The sequence below is a fragment of the Puma concolor genome, chromosome A1, assembly GCF_028749965.1.
Source record: "Puma concolor isolate L17-30 chromosome A1, mPumCon1.1.hap2, whole genome shotgun sequence".
NCBI lineage: Eukaryota > Metazoa > Chordata > Mammalia > Carnivora > Felidae > Puma > Puma concolor.
Window position 1 is genome coordinate 116,746,468 of NC_141667.1, and position 20,987 is coordinate 116,767,454.

General features: G+C 36.4%; 1 protein-coding gene across 6 annotated transcripts in view; it reads left to right on the forward strand.

Annotated features, from left to right (window-relative positions):
* Nucleotides 1-17,800, forward strand: part of SLC38A9 (solute carrier family 38 member 9) — an 82,414-nt gene extending 64,614 nt beyond the window's left edge. For 5 of the 6 annotated variants that reach the window (XM_025923698.2, XM_086700869.1, XM_086700849.1 and 2 more), the window contains 4 exons: nucleotides 9,211-9,324; nucleotides 10,743-10,891; nucleotides 15,767-15,856; nucleotides 17,019-17,800. In XM_025923698.2, the coding sequence (XP_025779483.1) occupies nucleotides 9,211-9,324; nucleotides 10,743-10,891; nucleotides 15,767-15,856; nucleotides 17,019-17,184 (519 nt within the window). In that variant the 3' untranslated portion in view covers nucleotides 17,185-17,800. Of the gene's footprint in view, nucleotides 1-9,210; nucleotides 9,325-10,742; nucleotides 10,954-15,766; nucleotides 15,857-17,018 lie in introns of all 6 variants that reach the window. The other variant, XR_015249116.1, reaches the window with a different exon arrangement.
* The last annotated feature ends 3,187 nt before the right edge of the window (nucleotides 17,801-20,987 follow it).

Genomic DNA, 20,987 nt, shown 5'->3' on the forward strand with positions numbered 1-20,987 from the left:
TACCAAGTAAGTTCTTTGACCACAGTGAAGTGAATTTAAAAATCACTAACAGAAAGAAATTTCGAAAATTGACTAAATACATGGAAATTAAATAACAGCTTCCTAAGTAAGCAATGAGTCAAAGAAGAAATCACAAGGAAAATTGGAAAATACTTTGAGATTACTGAAAATGAAGGTACAACATAGCAAAACTAATGGGATGCAGCCAAAGCAGTGCTTAAAGGGAAATTTATTGCTATAAATATCTACATTAAACAAGAAGAAAGATCTCAAATCAATAACCTAACCTCTACCTTACGATAGTGAAGAAGAGCGAACTGAACCCAAAGTAAGCAGAAGTTAAGGAGTTACTTGTGGCCTTGTCTGCAGATTTTGAACTCAGTTTGATGGCTTCTAACCATGTAAATGAAAACCATGGTGAAGCTCTATTAGAGGCCTATATAATTGTTACTGAAATAAAAAGGAAGAAGAGTTCACTGTGCCTGGGAATTCTGAAAAGACTTCAAGTAATGTTTGGCAGGGTCATTTTGAAGCAAAAATCCTAAGTAGAAGGAAGTTAGTTCTCAAATTAGAGCAAGAATATAAGTCAGGGTCTCCCATTTTCATGTTTACTATTAACTGGTAACACATCTGGCATATTGCCTGTAAATGGGATTGAGTAAATCTAGATTTTCCAAACTTTCTAATTTGGTGACCTTCAATTTTTTTTGATATGTAAAAATAGTATTATGTGATACCTGCCTCTCAGGGTTTTAATCACAATTAAACATTATAAAATAGGAAAAGTATTTAACATGCTGTGGTGTACAGTAGGAGCTAGAAATTTTTTGTTTCTGTGCCCCTCCTTTTTCTCCTGACATTACATACCGTGGATCTCTCAGCTAACAGGGGAAAGTATTTTCCCATTCAGAGTCTTTCCAGTACTTTAAAACTTGTTTTGTAATGAGAACATATTAATTCTTCCTATAATGTTAATAGGGTAGATCCCCAGAAAAATATATAATCGAACCATGTCAATTTGTTCTTTATCTATTCTCTCATCACTGAACTAGATTTTAATTTTAAAACTGACTTTTCACCAAGGGTTCATAGTAATACAAGAAAGTCATGTGTAGAATGTTGCTTCGTTGTTTAATAAGAACCATAATTGGGATATTCTTTATTAAATTGCTTACCATCTTTCATGCACGGGCTGTAGAGAATTATTTCTTTGTGTTCAAGACTAGGAAAAGTTTCTCCTAATGAACTCATTATTTGACAAGGATCATATAACTACTCTTGTTTCTGTTTTTGCCATGACTTCTGGAAAACTTAAGAATTATCATTTGGTATACCTTTTCTTAGACACAACTTACTTTTAGAGTTTTTATCTTTCCTCTCACATTAGATTTAGTTTTTATCTTGAAAATGTTTAGTCTCATTATACTTATACTTTTGTCATAAACAGTTTTAAATCTTCCAAGGGAATAGGAAAAATAATCTTATTTATCCTAAGCAAGTATTTGGAACTTTAGGATATAAGCGGAAATTGAATATATATTTTTAAAGTTCTCTACTTTTAAATCCCTTCCTTCTTCTTCACAAGTTCCCAGACTAATTGCCACTTGAACAAAGCTACCTACTCCAAGTTTTAGGAAGTTTATAAATATATGTGTAAAATATCTTCTTCAACTCTGCAGGAAATCTGTATATCTCATTAACAGTATGTTCCTTGGTGCTCACTAAGTCACGTATCTATACTAATCAACTCTTCTCACACCAACTTAGACTAAGTGCCCTAGAAACCCACTTGGTGAGGTGTAGAATTCTCATGTATTGGATCATTCTATCCATAAGGCTGTGCTTCTCAAACTTTACCACTAAAGTCTCCTAATGACAGAGAATACCTTGTATACCTGGGAATCTGTTGGTGAAGAACACAACTTCAACAAATTCTCATGTTTAATTTTAAGCATGCATGTACATTTTTATTGTACTCTAAATTATTTTGTCTTACTAGAAAAGTCTTAAAATCATGAGTTAAGTTATAAACAGACCTCACTTTACACACTTCCTATATGCATGACTTATAGTTACTTTGGTTTAGTTAAATTACCTCCGTCCCCCTAACAACATGGTTCAAATTCCAATTACCACAGGATTTGAACTATGAATACTTACATAAACTAGTAGCTACCTGCCTTTCAGTTCACAAATCACTACTGAAATAACAGGCATATGTCATGATTCATTACCATTCACATCACTTCTCTCAGAGTCTGTCAGAGATTGGTCACCACACATCTCTAATTCACTTTACACACAGACTGCCAAGCGGATGGTTGAGTTGCCCCCTTGTAACCTGGTCGTAAATCCAGATAATATTTTACAAAAATGGAAAATTGAGAGAGGGAATTGGCCAAAAAAGGTGAAAGTGCAATAATGAACACAAAGTGATAATACTGGAAATACAATTTGAATGAAACATAGATGGAGTCATAAAGGAAACATCCGCTTGTGGAAAGGTAGACACTGCTGCCAGTTGAGACCCTCCAGATGGGCAGTCAGAGGAACTTGGGGAAGATGAACCTCTCAACGTGAATGAAGGAAATGGTTGTGATGAGAAGAACGAAGTTGTTCCCGAGGAAGTGACACCAGCAGAAAACTTCACACTGAAAGAATTCTGAGATACTTCACAACTTTGAAAACACAAAGGATGAAATGGTGGAAAGCATTGCAACCTTAGAAGGAAGGAATATGACAATTCACTAAGGTGTGGAAAAGATGGTTGTTGTAGATTGTAATTATACTATGAGAAGGAGGAAACAGTTCAAACTGTCCTTGGTAAGTTTTTACAAATAAATAAAACACTTTAATTCTCATTGTTTCTGATGTTTTAAAATAGTATATTAAATAAATAGTACTTTTACTATCTTTTTCATTTCCTTTTACATTTGTAACCAACGGAGTTTTTAATGTTTTGACAAAAGTTGTTAAAGATCATGGAACAATCATAATTTTTTCATAGATTATTGTGATTGCAGTGCACTTTTTTTTTAACATCTGATAATTTATTTCTTTATTTTTTATGTTTTATTTTTATTTTTGAGAGAGAGAGTGAGAGGGCAAGTGAGCAAGAGGCAGAGAGAAGGAGAGAGAGAGAGAAAATCCCACAATGGGGGGGGGGGGTATGGAGAGGGAGAGAGAGAAGCGGGGCTCACCCAAAGCAGGGCTTGACCTCACCTAATGTGGGACTTGAGATCATGACCTGAGCCACTGTCAGATGCTTAATGACTAAGCCACTCAGGCGCCCCAACAACTGATAATTTATTGAAATCATTGGTGTCAGTATCTACAATAGTGACTTTGACCACTTGATATTTAATAGTATCTGAAGGGCTAAATAATCTCTGAAGGACTGTGCAAGTCAGTGAGTGGCTTATGGATCCTCGTCTGGAAACGACTTTGGAAAATCTTAGGAATCTTAGTACCTTCAGCTCAAGGAGTTTTTCTTGTAGTGACTCTCAGAGTCCTGGTAGGCCTCTAAACTGGTTCTTTGATATTCTTTTCCTTTGTGCCTCAGATCGAGTCAGCATGAAGCTTCTCCAGGGAATATACATTGTGGCTGATTAGGGTAATTCATATTCGATTAATTCCCACCTCAGGTTTTTTGGGAGTCTTTCCAGTGTCTGTAAGCCATGGCTGCAGTGCACAACTTTCGGACTACTTGTTCCTGGGTGAGAGCGAACAGCGGTAAGACAGGAGCAGGTGGACCCCAGCTGTGCTGCAGCTGCCACCACATCTTCCTCAAAAAGGTGTCCAGGCAGATTTAGTCTCATCCTACTGTGAAAAGACAGGACAGCCTATACTTAGCTTTGCATTTCCTAAAACTCTTATGTAGAATTGCTTTTCTGGAAATGCACACCAGTGTATCTAGAGGTGAGCATTCCCCAGTGGGAGAAACTCAGGACTGCTCAGAGAGATAGACTCAGTTCATGGTTTCCCAAGGATTATAGAAGAGTTTCTGCCTTTCCTAGTGGAACACTCAGTGGGCCTCAAAAATCTGTTTTTTTATGTAAATACCATAAAATGAGTTCTTGTTTCTGCCGAGTTTTGGGACTAGCACTTTGTAGAACTAGTATGTGAGGTTCAGCTGATAATATTTGACTCAAGTTTTATCCTTTGTAGGAAATATTTTAAAAAGTAAAAGCTTAAAAGTTTAAATGGTCGATGGTTTCTTACTGTCTTAATTGAAACTATGGTATGAAATGTGGTCTAGCTTTCAAAAAATCAGACTTCATGTTAACTTCTTAAAATGTTAGTAACTACTAACGATAAACATTTGTGAAGCACTTGGTACCAACAAAATTCTAAACACTTTAAATACATGTAAATATTATATACTCTCCTTTTGATTATACTGAAATTAGCTTATATACTTGCATAAGCTAAGCTAAATGGGTACTGTGTTCTGAGAAAAAATTGGTCATTTGGTTTATTTAATGACTATACTTTTCAGTGGGTTTCAGTAAGGAATTTAACTCATAGAAGTCCTGTTAATATTATGATTTATTTTCTTGAGATTTAAGCCAGAAAATGTGAAGCTTGTCAGGGACTCTGACTTGTTAGTATTAATATTATGTTAGTCATTCAGAGCTCAGTAAACGAAGGGTTGAAAGTAGAGAAGAAGGGGACTCTTGGGTGGCTTGTTGGTTGAGCATCTGACTTCGGCTCAGGTGATGATCTAACCGTTCCCAAGTTTGAGACCTGTGTAGGGCTCTATGCTGACAGCTCAGAGCCTGGAGCCTATTTCAGATTCTGTATCTCCCTCTCTGTCTCTGTCCCCTCCCCCGCTCATGCTCTGTCTCTCTCTCTCTCTCAAATAATAAACATTAAAAAAAAATTTTTAATAAAAGAAAGAGAAGAAGACAAAAGAATAAAAGGGCCTCATTTTGTTCTGTATAAACTACAGTCGGACTTGGATGCAAAGACATTTGTGAAGGAGAGCAATGAGGCTCCTAAACAGGTGTAATGATCAGATTTTTCAGGTTTGTTAAGTTTGATTTAATTTCATGGTTTTTTTTCACTAAACATAATTTTTTTTTATGTGTAGCTAAATGGGATATAATTTATATTCTTTAGTAGGGCATTCCTTACCAGAAGAAAACCAAAAAAGTTGTAGAGTTGAAGATCATCCAACTCATTCTTTTTCTTTCTTTCTTTTTTTTTTTAAGTGTATTTATTTTGAGGGAGCAAGAACGGGAGATGGGCAGAGAGGGGGAGAGAGAGAGAGAGAGAGAGAGAGAGAGAATCCCAAGCAGGCTCCACACTGTCCACGCAGAGCCCAAGTCAGGGCTCAACCCCGTGAACCATGAGATCCATGACCTGAGCAGAAATCAAGAGTCAGACGCTTAACAGACTGAGCCACATAGGCACCCCTCAACTCACTCTTTTTCATCAGAATATGTAGTCTCTGTAACCATCCGGAAAATGATCCTGGATTTGTGGACTAACCTCTTGGTATTTCCTTATGATGTTTGAATTAGAACGTACACAGTGCTTTTTGTTTGTTTGTTTTGCCTGTCTTTATTTAGTTTCACACCCTGCTAGTTCTTTAAAAATAATTTGGGATGGCTTCTATCTTAATTTGTTATTTACTTTTTGCTTCTTCATATTAATCTGTGCAGTTTACTTAACACTACGTCATCAGAAGTTTTGATGTAAATGTCTGGGGTAGGTCTGTGTGGTCAGTTTCTGTCATTTTTGTTAGCAAATGCTCCACTGGATAGTATTTTCACTATGAACAGTATGTGGAACAAATTATAAACCATAATTTGAGAAGCAGAATGTGCTTCCAGCACCACTTGTGCCTCCTTGTAAAGCTGGTCCTCATTTTGAGGTGGCGTTCTTCCCATCATTAATTAGTTCCCTACCATCGCCCTGCCAGCCATTGCTCATTCATGAGGCAGAGTAGGTTACCTAATTAATGTGTAGGACTCATACTGTCATTTGTACCTCTTTTTAAACCTATTTTTTACTTTGAGACTTGCCTAACAGATAGCTTTTTTCTACCCTTTTCCAATAAATGGGCTTTTAAGAGGCTATATCTCCAGGCCAAGTACAGTGATGGCTTGTGTTCAAGCCAAAGAATAACAAAACCCACATGTGTGCATGGTATTCATAGGTGGCATGTTTCCCAGGATCGTGCTAAACCTCAGCTGCTTTCATATTAAAACATCTTTTTTGTTCTTTAGAGTAGTTTCAGATGAAAACAGATATGCAACTCTTGACCTAGTTCTATTGAATGTACATTTCAACTACTATAAAATGGGCTTTTCTGATTTTAATATTCCTCTTGCATCTCTGTGTGTATTCATTTGTATCCTTTGTTACTCATAACTTGTTACCTCTTTATCTTTGTTCTCTGTATTATTTACTAACTACGACACAAACGCATTCAACACTGATCATTTCTCCATTGCAGTAGTAAGGGCATGCAATTTGGAGCCATAACATCTTTGATTTGAATGCTGACTTCACCAGCTACTTTCTTTGTAACCATGAACAAGTTTTGTAACCTTGCTGCACTAGTTTACTCATCTATAAAATGAAGAAATGTATCATACTTACATTTAATGAGATAATACATATAAAGGGCTTAGTGCATAGTGTAACACCTAGCCAATGTAATAACTGCCTAATAACTATAACCAGCTTAGTTATTATTTTTTCTGTCCATTTACCAGGTTCTACCTGTGTGCCTCGTATTGTCCTGGGCATTGAGGATATAAAAATGAAAAAGACACAGTCCTTGTCCTCAGGGATCTCATAATCTAGTAATATGGAACAACTTATACATAGAAAAATTAACATAACAACATAATACAAGAACCATTAACCTTGGCTACTTTTTGGGTGTTGAGGGACATTTTCTTTCCACTTAAGATCTTTCATATTGTGAACATATATTACTTTTATAATAAAAACTAATGACAACTGCAATATACTCTAAAGGGTACTGCATTTCAGGTATATATTCAGTGCTATAAGAACAGGAAAGCAGGGGGCACCTGGGTGGCTCTGTCAGTTAAGAGTCTGACTTCAGCTTAGGTCATGATTTCACAGTTGGTGGGTCCAAACCTTGCACTGGACCATGTGCTGATAGCTCAGAACCTGGAGCCTACTTTGGATTCTGTGTCCCCGTCTCTCTCTGCTCCTTCCCCACTCATGCTATCTCTGTCTCTCTCAAAAATAAACATTAAAAATGAAAATTAAAATAATAATAAAAAGAACAGGAAAGCAGAAAGAAAAACTATCTGTTTAGGAAGCTCTTGCATCTTAGACTTTTCATCTTCATCAGACTGTCCCCAGAGTCTACTAAGGTACACATCTTTTTAGAAAGCCTGGCCAAAATAATGTGGCAATTAGGTGCTATTATATAGGCTGAAGACTGTATAGCTGTCTCTGACACAGCCATCTTGGCCTCCCGAGATTTTGCATTTTATAAGACTACCTCTGTTTTTGACTGGTGTTGAGTAGGTTGAAAGTAGAAGGACTTTTTTTCTTTTAAGTTTACTTATTTATTTAGAGAGAGAGCATGCAAACATGCAGGAGGAGCAGAGAGGGAGAGAGAAGATCCCAAGCAGGCTCCACGCTGTCAGCACAGAGCCCGATATGGTGCTCAAACTCATGAACCACGAGATCATGACCTAAACTGAAACCAGGAGTCAGTCACTTAACTGACTGAGCCTTCCGGGTGCCCCAGTGGTAGAAGGACTTTTAAACATCGTAACAGGAGACTACTACCCTTTGCTATGAAAGTTAGAGTTGGCAGATTCATTTCTGTTCATCTTATACAAGACCATGAGACAACCTTAGGAGTGACTGAAGGCTACCCTGTAATGGGCCCTAGGCTTCGTGAACTTGAAAGAGGAAAGACTTTGAAAGCCCCCTGGAGTTTTGGTAAGCCACTCCTTCTGCAACCCTAAACAGTTAGAAGCTTTTTGAGAATGCTAGAATCATCCTGCATAGTCTAAGCTCCTGTAGCTTCTTAGGCCTGTCCACCATGTAGTTCAGGGTAGAGAATCCTGGTTTGTTTTCAAGTTGATTGTCTACTTAGACCTAACATTAGGATTTCTCATAGTTTGTTACTTGCTTTTAAGTGAATTTATCAACATTCAAGTTTATAAGTTTCTACTATTGCTCAACCCATTTAAGGAAAGAGTCGTCCAAAAGATCAGTAATGTTCCTTAATGCCAAATGTTCACTTTTCTTATAGTGTTATCAAACTAAAGTAAAATTGTATATAATTTTTTTCTTATCTGTTTTCTTAGCTTTCAAAGCAATTTGTGTTTAAAATGAAAAATGAATAGGCTTCTTGCCATGATTTAGTTGTGCTGAATTGTTTGGCTGTAACTTTAGTGGTGATGGAGACCAGATTCGTGAGCTGTGGAATCTGTTCTGTTTGGATCTGACAGCTGGCTGCGTTAAATATCTTGGAGCTTTTTACTTCACATGGGGGTAGGAGGTCAGGAGGGTAGGAGCAGCAGTGGAAGAAAGCAACCCACTTGATTTAATATGCTGCATTTGTTTACTGCTTCCAATAATAACATTGTGCAGCTGTTTGAACAGCTGCCTTTTGATTTCCTTTTGTTTACTGTTTAGGTTTATTAAGCTTGTCTTTGATACCTGCTTACTGTCTGCCCTTTAACTAGCATTTCTTCTTTATTAAATATATTTTTTAATGTGTACCAGTTTCTTTCAGCCTAGGCATGCTTTGATGGTTTAACACAGTCATTTTACTAAAAGAAGGAATTTTAATTCTGTCGGTCATACTGAAATGGCTTATTTTGCTTTCTTATTGTCCCTTAGCTTTATTATTTTTAGTGAAATGTTTTTATAATTTGGTAAATAAATTACCTTAGAAATTAGTCATAATTTTCTGTTGAGTCACCACTTACGTTAATTTACTAAATCTGCCAACTTGTAGCTTAATCTGCATACTCCAAAATAGTAAAAAAAAAAAAAAGTCAGGTTAATTGTAAAGTATGTGAATTTTGTTTTATTTAGTTTCTGTGAACAGATTGGATACCTGGAAGGCACATACACACAAACACACATAGCAAAAAGATAAATCTTGTATTTATTTGTCAGTTTTCTTATTTAGTCTATTCAGGCAGACTTAACTGCAAATTTATTCAGTATCACGGGAATTTTGTTCTCTTTTTACAGGTGAGAGACTTGTCCATTGCTTATATGCTGGTGACATTAACCTACCTCTATATTGGAGTCCTGGTTTTTGCTTCATTTCCTTCACCACCATTAACCAAAGATTGCATAGAGCAGGTAAGGCACTAGGTACCCTCTCTTTGTGATTGTTTATACATTCATATCTGCAAAGCAGGCAGGGTGAGACAGTAGCAAGATACAATACCAGACAGACCTGGGTTTGAATACCATCTCTACTATTTACTGTACATGTGAGAATTTAGGCACCTTCCCTATCCTTTCCTAACTTCAGTTTTCTATCCCATGAAGCAGTATAATACATACACCATAGATTTTTAAAGAGATTCTTGAGAAAGCATACTGTATGCTGGCCTCTTTTGGTACTCAAATAGATGATTCCTATTGTGTGCATACTATTATTATTGTTTGGAAAACTGTTACTAGTGCTATTCATGAATTTATAAAACCTCCATTGAGAATACATTCAATCTCCTTATTTTGCAAAGCCCAGATCTGGAAATGTCCTGGATAATCTGATGTCTTTGCTCATCAGTCCCCAATAATAGGTCTAACACTCATTTTGTACTGCATAGCAGCCAGTAAAACAAAGAAAGACTATTTAACCATTAAAAAGAGAGGGAAAGACAGAATGAATAAAAGGAAAAAATTACAAAAAAGTTGCTATAAGTAATACTTTATTTGATTTGGCCTATCATAAATTTAGGAATAGTATAGTTTCTAGTTTAATGTGACTGACAGATTTCTCACAAAAATAGCATTTTACAGATGGCTTTTTTTCTAGTCTCCAATTCCTCCAATAAGAAATTCCTCCAGTAAGAGTGTTGTGGAATATACAGTGTGATTTATTATGGATGAATTATAAGAGTTATTTCAGCATAATAACATTAATAATGTTCTCATCTTTATAAGAGAAATAAGTTTGAGTTATTACTGTTATGATAGCTTGAAATGTTCTTCTTTTGATTTCCTTGATTCCAGAAGTTCTTTGGCAGGAAGATGCTTGCTGAAAATTCCCCCAATGTGAACAATCCCATATAAAGGCCACTCCCTTGGGAATAGGAATAGCTATGGTATTCTTATTTGAAAATTAAAAAAAAAAATTCTGATTAACTTTTTTTTAGATGCCAAACTAAAATGGATAAAATCATGAAAGGAAATAAAAATAAATCCTTCTTTTAGTTATAGCCTGCAAATAGTAATGATACAAGGTGATCCAGAGCGAAGGGGAAGGTTTCTTTGTCATTTGTTTTAATGTCAAATCAATTGAAGACTGATACTTTTGTAAAACTGAATAAAAATGCGGCAATGTCAAATTTGTATCAAAGTTTCTAAACACTTATTTCAATTTCTGTACTTGGTTCATTGAAGAATAATAGTTAATGTAAACAGTTTGTGGATGAGCAAACCACAATTTGAGTTGCACCTATGTTCCAAAAAAAACAGACATTCCATTATATAAATTTGTATATACTGAATTGATTTTTAACATTACTTCATTATCTTTCTTGGATTAGAATTTTTTAGACAACTTCCCTAGCAGTGACGTCCTGTCCTTCATTGCAAGGATATTCCTGCTGTTCCAGATGATGACTGTATACCCACTCCTAGGCTATTTGGCTCGAGTTCAGCTATTGGGCCATGTCTTCGGTGACATTTATCCTAGGTAAGGGCTCCTCTTCTGTTGGCCAGCAAGATGTGCCAAGCAACAAATGACTGTGCAAACAGGTCAGTTTAAAATGTGACTGATCCTTTTGCTATAAAAATTTGCCTAATGAAAATGGTTACTAAAGATAGGTCACTGGTGTTCTTTTCCCTGAAGAGCTTTAAAATTAGAAGCTACTTCCTTGTCCAGATTGATTTAAAGATAATCCCCTCGGGGCGCCTGGGTGGCTCAGTAGGTTAAGCATCTGACTTCAGCTCAGGTCATGATCTCAAGGTTCGTGAGTTCAAGCCCCACATCAGGCTCTGTGCTGACAGCTCGGAGCCTGGAGCCTGCTTCTGATTCTGTGTCTCCCTATCTCTCTCTGCCCTTCCCCCACTCACACTCTGTCTCTCTCTCTCAAAAATAAATAAACATCAAAAAAAATTTTTTTAATAAATAAATAAAGATAATCCCCTCTAGTTTAGTTATATTAGCTCTGATATCAGTTATGTTTATCTTACGTTTTAGCTGCCAATTTATTTACACATTGCCAGGAAGTTAATAGTATATAGTACCTGTATTGGCAATGTATGGCTAATGAGAAGCAACTCTTTTATTTAGTTATTGATTATTAATATTTACTCATATATTTATTAACATTCATGCATTAAAAAAATTTTTTTAATGTTTATTCTTGAGACAGAAAAAGAGAGAGAGAGACGGAGCATGAGCCAGGGAGGGGCAGAGAGAGAGGGAGACACAGAATACAAAGCAGCCTCCAGGCCCTGAGATGTTAGCACAGAATCCGACACAGGGCTCAAACTCATGCATGAACTGTGAGATCATGACCTGAGCTAAAGTCGGATGCTCAAACGACTGAGCCACCAGGTGCCCCTAACATTAATGCATTTTTACATAAATCATAATTGTTTAGAAGTGAAGGTGAGATATATAACAAGTTTAAGTTCCTATTTGTTCCTGTAACTACTGCTATAGTTTTCAGTCTCTTATTGGTGATAGAGCAGTTTTGAGTCCTTTTGAAAATCTGTTCAAAGCTAATTACCCTCATCCAAGAGAAATTTTCATAAACTGCTTCAGTGTTTCCCTAGAACTTCATGCTGGATTCCTGGTTAACTCCTGCTAACATTAAGTTTTAGTATAGATTCATCCTCGTAAAAAGTACCTAGTCCTAACCTATTTTACTTGAAATAAATGGTCTTAAATGAAGAAAACTTTCATACAAAAAATTTTGTAATTACATTTACAGTAACCAGCTAAAACAAGTCTTCATCAGTTCTTCTCCAAAGTGAACTAATGCAGTATTTTCCCTCATTAACTAAATAATTAATATAAATATGTTTGTTTAAAAATAAAAAATCTATGAAAGCAAAAGTCCAGAGGTACCAGGTCTCTAGCATTGATAGTAGCAACAGCTACAGTTCTAACATTGCTCATCTTGAAGGTTGGATTTCAGTACATACAAGACTCCTATTGTGTTTATACCCTGCGTTGTATTTACATTCACCATAATAAAACAAATACAATGAAGACATAGATGAAAAAAATTCTAGGTAAATGAATTATTCCTGTTTTCTGCCATTATTTTGCATAATGGTGGCTATTAGAATGTTTTTTCTTCTTGGAAATAGTCTGAAATTTCCCTTTCATGTTCACATTGCATTTCTTTCTCTACCACCAGGAACACACTACCATTTATCCTGCAGTTACAAGTCCTCTACAGACTGCATGATTCAGAGCATACTTTTTTGAGCTCAGTACCTCCTTTATACTCTTAAAGTTTATTGAGAACCCCCAGGAACTTTATTTACCTTTTGTGAGTTATATCTATCAATATTTAACATATGAAAAATTAAAACTGAAAAATTTTTAAATATTAATGAATTTATTTAAAAAACATTAATAGGGTGCCTGGGTGATTCAGTCGGTTGAGCGTCCAGCTTCGGCTCAGGTTATGATCTCATACTCCGTGAATTTGAGCCCCATGTCGGGCTCTGTGCTGACAGCTCAGATCTTGGAGCCTGCTTCAGATTCTGTGTCTCCTTCTCTCTACCTCTACACCCCCCAAAAGTAAATAAGCATTAAATAAAATATTTTTAAAAAGCAATAATATAAAACTATTACTTGTTTTAAAATAACGTATTTATGAAAAATAATTGTTTCCCAAAAAACTTTTATTTTACATTTTCCAAACTTTTTAAAGTTTTATTTATTTAAGTAATTTCTACACCCCACATGCGGCTTGAATTCACAAGCCTGAAACCAAGAGTCACATGCTCTTCCAACTAAGCCAGCAAGACACCCCACATTTTCAAAACTCTGATTTGCTAGAAGATAATTGGATTCTCCTATCTTCTGCATTCAGTCTGTTAAAATATGTTGTTTTCATTAAAATCTATGAAGAAAATCTACCCTCACATAGACATGTTGGAAAAGCAGTCTTTTAATAGCCTTTTCAAACTATTGTGGATATTCTTCTTTGATACTTTGCCAAATTTTAACAAGTGGTAGTTTCCTATAAGTTAGTCAAATCAGAAATTCAGTATATTAAAACCCATTGGTCTGTCTTACACTTTAGATCCTTTACCCGTGATGTTTTTGTAACATCATGTTTAGTCACCTGGAAAATATCATTTCACTGATTTCTGCAGATCTTCCAAATGTTGACACACTTCCTTATAATATCAAAACCCACTTTCGTAATATTGCCACCAATTTCATTATAAACCTCTTTAAATATTGAAAAACTGTCAAACTGAGGGTGGCAAGTACAAGCTGTCCAAAATTCTAATTTTTACTTGAAAGCTCAAATTTTATCATTGACAACACATACACATGTTTTCCTTGAAGTGACAAGATCATAAGCTTTCGTTTTTAAGGAAATGTCTGTCGGGGCGCCTGGGTGGCTCAGTCGGTTAAGCCGCCGACTTCGGCTCAGGTCATGATCTCACAGTCCGTGAGTTCGAGCCCTGCGTCAGGCTCTGTGCTGACCACTCAGAGCCTGGAGCCTGTTTCTGATTCTGTGTCTCCCTCTCTCTATGACCCTCCCCCGTTCATGCTCTGTCTCTCTCTGTCTCAAAAATAAATAAACGTCAAAAAAAAAAAAATTAAAAAAAAGAAAAAGAAAATGTCTGTCTAACATCCGAGTCTGAAGAACCAGTTTGTCTGCCTTTCACATAAAAATAGCATTCGTTGGAAAAAAGGGCTAGGTTGCTCTCCAGCTCAGTTGCACAAGTACTTTTCCTCAAGACAACCATTATACCTCACCATGCAGCAGATAAGCTGTATTATGTACTTCCTGTTTAATGACACAGAATAGCAAAAAGGTGTGTGTCCAAAACATGAAAGTTAATAAAACTAGTAACTTTTACTTTTTTATGAAGGACTATTTGTTTGAGAGTGTTTTGCAATAAAGCATACAGTATAGAATACAAAATGGTGCAACTGTCTATCCATGCTAAGGGGCCAGCAGTTTTACCTACAATTGCTTTTGCAAAGCAAGTAATGTCTTTTATGATTTGAAATTAATTTTTACCTCAGTGACTTCCTGAAAAGGTATTGGGAACTTCCCTGGGGTTTGTGGTTACACTCAGAACCACTTCTTTGGAAAATACACAACGTTGTTTCCTTTTATAACACAGAAATAACAAAAGAGCCATTGTCTCAAAGCTCTGGAGCAATTTTTAAAGTTGGAGTTTCTAGATAAATAATAAGATCTGGAAGCCTGAATATCTTTGTAATTCATGAGGATGTAGGACTGCTTATTTGTGTAAATATTTTTCCTTATTCTCTATAATCTTTATCGGGTTTTAATTACCTTCTGATAACCTGGGCTCACAAGGTTACTTTAAGGTATAAATTTGGCTTTTAAGAATCAACTTTTTGGGAAATGGAGTTATTTCTTGAGCATCAAATTTTATGTCCATTCTTTTTCTTTTTCTTTAAGTTTATTTATTTATTTTGAGAGAGAGTGAGAGAGAGCACATGCATGGGAGGGACAGAGAAAAAGGGAGAGAGAGAATCCCAAGCAGGCTCCACGCTGTTAGCACAAACCTGATGTGGGGCTTGAACTCAAGAACTGTGAGATCATGACCTGAGCCAAAATCAGGAGTTGGATGCTTAACCAACTGGGCGATCCAGGCACCCCTACATTATTTTTCTATTCATTATTTTCTATTCACTGAATATCTTTAAGTGACTGAACCTGAAGGATGAAAACCTGCCCATTTTGCCTTTTCCCTTAAAGTAAATAAATACTTTATGGAAAAACACATAGAAAGTTTGTTAAATACAGAAAAGGGGCAAAATTACTCCAAATCCCAAATCATAACACAATTATTACTGCCTTTTTAGTATAGTTCCTTTTGATATCTTTTCAAATGTTTTCAGATTTTCTGTAGTAAAAATCTAGCTAGCTTTTTCCAAGTTGTCTAGATGACTTTTTACCATCTAGGTAACAATAATAAGTTATTTTGAATACTTTTTAATATATCCCATCAGGTAAATTATTACCTTGCTGTATATCTAGGATACTTCTGGTTTTGCCACAAATATCTTGAAGTTAATGGCTTTTTTCATATTTTTGTTTATTAAGAAATTCCAAATGCAATTATGGACCAAAGGGTGTGAACTCTGATACACACTAGTTTGTTCTGACAAATCTTAACCTATTCATATATTTATACAAAAGGAGCAAGGTCACTGTCCCGTCACTATCATTGAGTACTATCATTGCCTTCAATTTTTCCTGCGATTTTATTGTCAAGTTTAAGACGTTTTCATTTTAAAAATATTAGTAATGAATTTTATTCTCATATTAATGGTTATAATTTGCCGGTTTTTATTTTTATCTTTTCTTCCAAACTCCTCAACTTCTAGCATTTTCCACGTGCTGATTCTTAATCTAATTATTGTGGGAGCTGGAGTAATCATGGCCTGTTTCTACCCAAACATAGGAGGAATCATAAGGTACAGCCTGTAAGGAAACTCTGTCCCTTCATATATTGGCCTTTATTTTTATGGTTTTCCTGTTGATATTGTTGTTGTTGTTAATTTAATTATATGAAATTATTGTATTTAAAACTGGTAACATTCAAATGTAGTTCTCTGCTGTCAAAGTGCTCATGATCTTCCATCACTGCTTCTTCCTGATTCTAGAAGCCCCATTATCCCTTGGGCATCTTTCCCCTTCTCTTTTTCTTTTATACCTTTTTCTCTTTATACAAGATAAAAAAATTTTTATATAAAATCTATAACTTCTTGGAGTACCTGAAGATCTCTAGTATGTTAAGGCTGTGTTCTAAGTTTTTAAATCCATTTCTACTCAAGAACGTGTTTCACTATGAGTTGCAGTGAGAGAGTAAGAGTTGAGATGGGAGTTTAGATCCCATATGGCTCTTTACTTAATATATTTTCTCTAAAAATGTTGTGAAGGGTTGAATAGATGGGGAGTGAAGTTGTGACCTCAAATTCTCATGGAATACTGGGCTGATTTCTCTTCCTTGACTATAGAAAGCAGGGCTGAGTCACTTTTTTGAAGACCCTTACCTAAGAAAGTAGCAAGAATCAGGAGAGAGCATTGGCCTGATGCTTATTGAATATAATGGATTTTCAAGTTTCTGTTAAGCTAAGGATAGGGTAAAGAAGAAGAAAGTGTGGATCTGACAGTCTTTTGTTGAGGTATTTTTGTTACTATCTTTGATAATTATGCTGAACACCACAGAGATACTCATCTGTTCTCCTTCTCAAGCAGATGCTAGCAGTCCTTCAAAGACTCAGAATGCATAATTAGTTTATAAAAGATCAAAGATAGGAAGCCTGTCTCCAGATGTTTCTGAGGAAGCAGCCACAAACATGGAGACATAGAAGAACTATGGAGATTGGAGAGATGCATAAAAAACTCTGTCAAGCAGATGCTATAAAGATGAACAGGAAATAATATTTTATATTAGCTTAGCAAGTAAAATGTTTTCAACTGACATGCATTATGTCTACAACACTTAAATCAAAAATAATTTTGTTGCCTTATTAGACTAAAGAGGGTTTAAATGGTACTATATTTACCTTAATTGTAAATCAGCAAAAACAAAATGCAAGATTAATATTAATCCAAAAAGTTTTTATTTCACAGGTATTCAGGAGCAGCATGCGGCCTGGCCTTTGTATTCATATACCCATCTCTCATCTATATAATTTCCCTCCACCAAGAAGACCGTCTGACATGGCCGAAATTAATCTTTCACGTTTTCATCATCATTTTGGGCCTGGCTAATTTGATTGTTCAGTTTTTTATGTGAAATACTCAATGTTTTCTCAAGATCTTTTGTGGTATTTTCAACTTTGACAACAATTCCACATAAATTCACTTGTAAATGGTGTTATTGCTGTAATTCTAAATGTTTTCCTAAGATAATTTGGGGGGAAAAAAAGGGAAATGGAGGTCCATTAATAAGTAATTTTGATTAGAGTGGAAAAGGGGGCAATGATCTTTATCTTTTTTCATATTCACCACCTCCTCATTCTCACTGTCTTTTCTGAGTAGAAGCGTAAGCCCTTAGGAAAAATCACGCTGGTTTTGCTTTTACAGTTTTAAGGTGCATAGGTTTATTTTGACTACAGTAAAGATTCTCAGGGTGTCACAGCAACTATTGCCAGATGCTATTTCTGTTTTATGTTTGAATGTATTCACTTTCATTTTATTACTTGCTAGATCATTTCTGCAGTTTGTCCAAACATTTACTGTTTGGGACAGTAAACCAAATACCTCATTTTTAAAAAGAAATTTCCATGGCATCAGTGTTAATAGAGTGAACTCTTAACTGCATCCTTAATCTCTGTTTAAAAGAGAGAAAGAATGTCAGTATAGGCTTTGTGGTCATGAAATTTACACAAAATAAAAGAACTGGGAGAGTTTATTGCTGTCTGACTCCTTTTGTTTCTAATCTAGTACCAGTGACTTAGGTCAGAATTCTAGTTCCCCCAGCCACATTTTGCATAGGAACCAGTATGGTTGTCTCCATCAACCCAAGAGGACTCTTACTTTTTGGATTTCTGAGCATTGCATAGGATGTCATGACAGGACCAATGGGGAAGAATATAGGAAACCTGGCAAAGAATGTCAGGTACATGAGTCCCTATAAGAGAGAAAGGAAATGGAGAAGGGACTGGAAAAGTGAGGCTTCCTTCCTAGTGTGTTGGGGATTAATCCAGGAAACGATTAATTCTGTATGAGGTAAGACTTCCAAGAACTGGTTCCCCAACCACTCCACCGCTTACTTCTTACATGGCAGAGAAGAGGTTAAATCCCTGAATCTGAGAAAAGGATTAGGGAGTCCGAATTTTTTTTTTTAAATTTTTAATGTTTGGGGCGCCTGGGTGGCGCAGTCGGTTAAGCGTCCGACTTCAGCCAGGTCACGATCTCGCGGTCCATGAGTTCGAGCCCCGCGTCGGGCTCTGGGCTGATGGCTCAGAGCCTGGAGCCTGTTTCCGATTCTGTGTCTCCCTCTCTCTCTGCCCCTCCCCCGTTCATGCTCTGTCTCTCTCTGTCCCAAAAATAAATAAAAAAAAACGTTTGAAAAAAAAAATTAAAAAAAAATTTTTAATGTTTATTTATTTTTTGAGAAAAAGAGACACAGAGTGTGAATGGGGAAGGGTCAGAGAGATAGGAGGACACAGAATCTGAAGCGGGTTCCTGGCTCTGAGCTGTCAGCACAGAGCCCAATGCAGGGCTCAAACTCACAAAGGGTGAGATCAGACCTGAGCCAAAGTCGAATGCTCAACTCACTGAGCTGCCCAGGTGCCCCCTCCTTTTTTTTAAATTCAATTAGTTAACATACAGTGTAGTCTTGTCTTCAGGAGCAGAGCCCAGTAATTCATCTCTTACATATGACACTCACTGCCCATCCCCACAATGCCCTCCTTAATGCCCATCACCCATTCAACCCATCCTCCCACCCACCTCCCCTCCAGCCACCCTCAGTTTGTTCTCTGTATTCAGGAGTCTCTTATGGTTTGCCTCCCTCTCTGTTTCTATCTTATTTTTTCTTCCCTTCCCCTATGTTCATCTGTTGTGTTTCTCAAATTTCACATGGGAGTGAATCATATGTTATCTGTCTTTCCCTGACTGACTTATTTTGCTTAGCAAAATATACTCTAGTTCCATCCATGTTGTTGCAAATGGAAAAATCTCATTCTTTTTCATGGCCGAGTAGTATTCCATTGTATATAGGTACCACATCATCTTCCTGTATTCATCAGTCAATGGACATTTGGGCTGTTTCCATAGTTTGGCTATTGATAGTGCTGCTGTAAACATTGGGGCACATGTGCTCCTTCAAATCAGCATTTTTGTATCCTTTGGATAAATATCTTGTAGTGCAGTCGATGGATCATAGGGTAGTTCTATTTTTAATTTTTTGAGGAAACTCCATACTGTTTTCCAGAGTGGCTGCACAGGTTTGCATTCCCACCAACAGTGCCAGAGGTTCCCTTTTCTCCACATCCTCACCAACACCTGTTATGTCCTGAGTTGTTAATTTTAGTCACACTGACTGGTGTAAGGTGGTATCTCTTTGTGGTTTTGATTTGTATTTCCCTGATGATGAGTGATGTTGGGTATCTTTTCCTGTGTCTGTTAGCCATTTGGATATCTTCTTTGGAAAAGTGCCTGTTCATGTCTTCTGCCCATTTCTTCGCTGGAGTATTTTTTTTTTTTTTTTTTTTGGGGGGGTGTTGAGGTTGGTAAGTTCTTTATAGATTTCAGATACTAATCCTTTATTCAAGATGTCATTTGCAAATATCTTCCCTTCTGTCCATGCCTTTTAGTTTTATTGTTTCCTTTGCTGTGCAGAGGCTTTTTATCTTGATGAGGTCCCAATGACTCATTTTTGCTTTTGTTTCCCTCGCCTCTGGAGACATATCAAGAAGTTTCTGCAGCCTAGGTCAAAGAGGTTGCTGCCTGTTTTCTCCTGTAGGATTTTGATAGTTTCCTATCTCACATTTAGGTCTTTCACGCATTTTGAATTGTTTTTTGTATGGTGTAAGAAAGTGGTCCAGTTTCACTCTTCTGCATGTTGCTGTCCAGTTCTCCCAGCACCATTTGCTGAAGAGACTGTCTTTTTTCCATGGGATACTCTTTCCTGCTTTGTCAAAGACTAGTTGGCCATATCTTTGTGGGTCCATTTCTGGGTTCTGTATTGTGTTCCATTGATCTTTGTGTCTGTTTTTGTGCCAATACCATACTGTCTTGATGATTTCAGCTTTGTAATACAGCTTAAAGTCTGGGATTATGCCTCCAGCTTTGGTTTTCTTTTTCAACATGACTTTGGCTATTCAGGGTGTTTTCTGGTTCCATACAAATGTTAGGATTGTTTTTCTAGCTGTGAAGAATGCTGGTGTTATTTTGATAGGGATTGCAATGAATGTGTAGATTGCTGTAGGTAGTGTCAACATTTTAACAATAGTCTTCCAATTCATGAGCATGGAATTTTTTCCCATATCTTTGTGTCTTCTTCAACTTCTTTCATAAGCTTTCTATAGTTTTCAGCATACAGATCTTTTACCTCTTTTTACCTGGGTTTTTTCCTAGGTTTCTTATGAGTTTTGGTGCAATTGTAAATGGGATTGATTCCTTGATATCTCTTCTGCTCCATTATTGTTGTATAGAAATGCAACTGATTTCTGTATATTGATTTTATATCCTGCAACTTTGCTGGATTCATATATAAACTCTGGCAGTTTTTTTGTGGAATCTTTCAGGGGTTCCATGTAGAGTATCGTGTCATCTCCGAAGAATGAAAGTTTGACTTCTTCCTTGCCAATTTAGATGCCTTTTACTTCTTTTTGTTGTCTGATTACTAAGGCTAGGACTTCCAACACTATGTTGAATATCAGTGGTGAGAGTGGACATCCCTGTCATGTTCCTGACCATAGGGGAAAAGGTGTCAGTTTTTCCCTGCTGAGGATGATATTAGCAGTGGGTCTTTCATATATGGCCTATATGATCTTGAGGTATGTTCCTTCTATTCCTACTTTCTTGAGGATTTTTATCAAGAAAGGATGTTGTATTTTGTCAGATGTTTTTTCTGCATCTATTGACAGG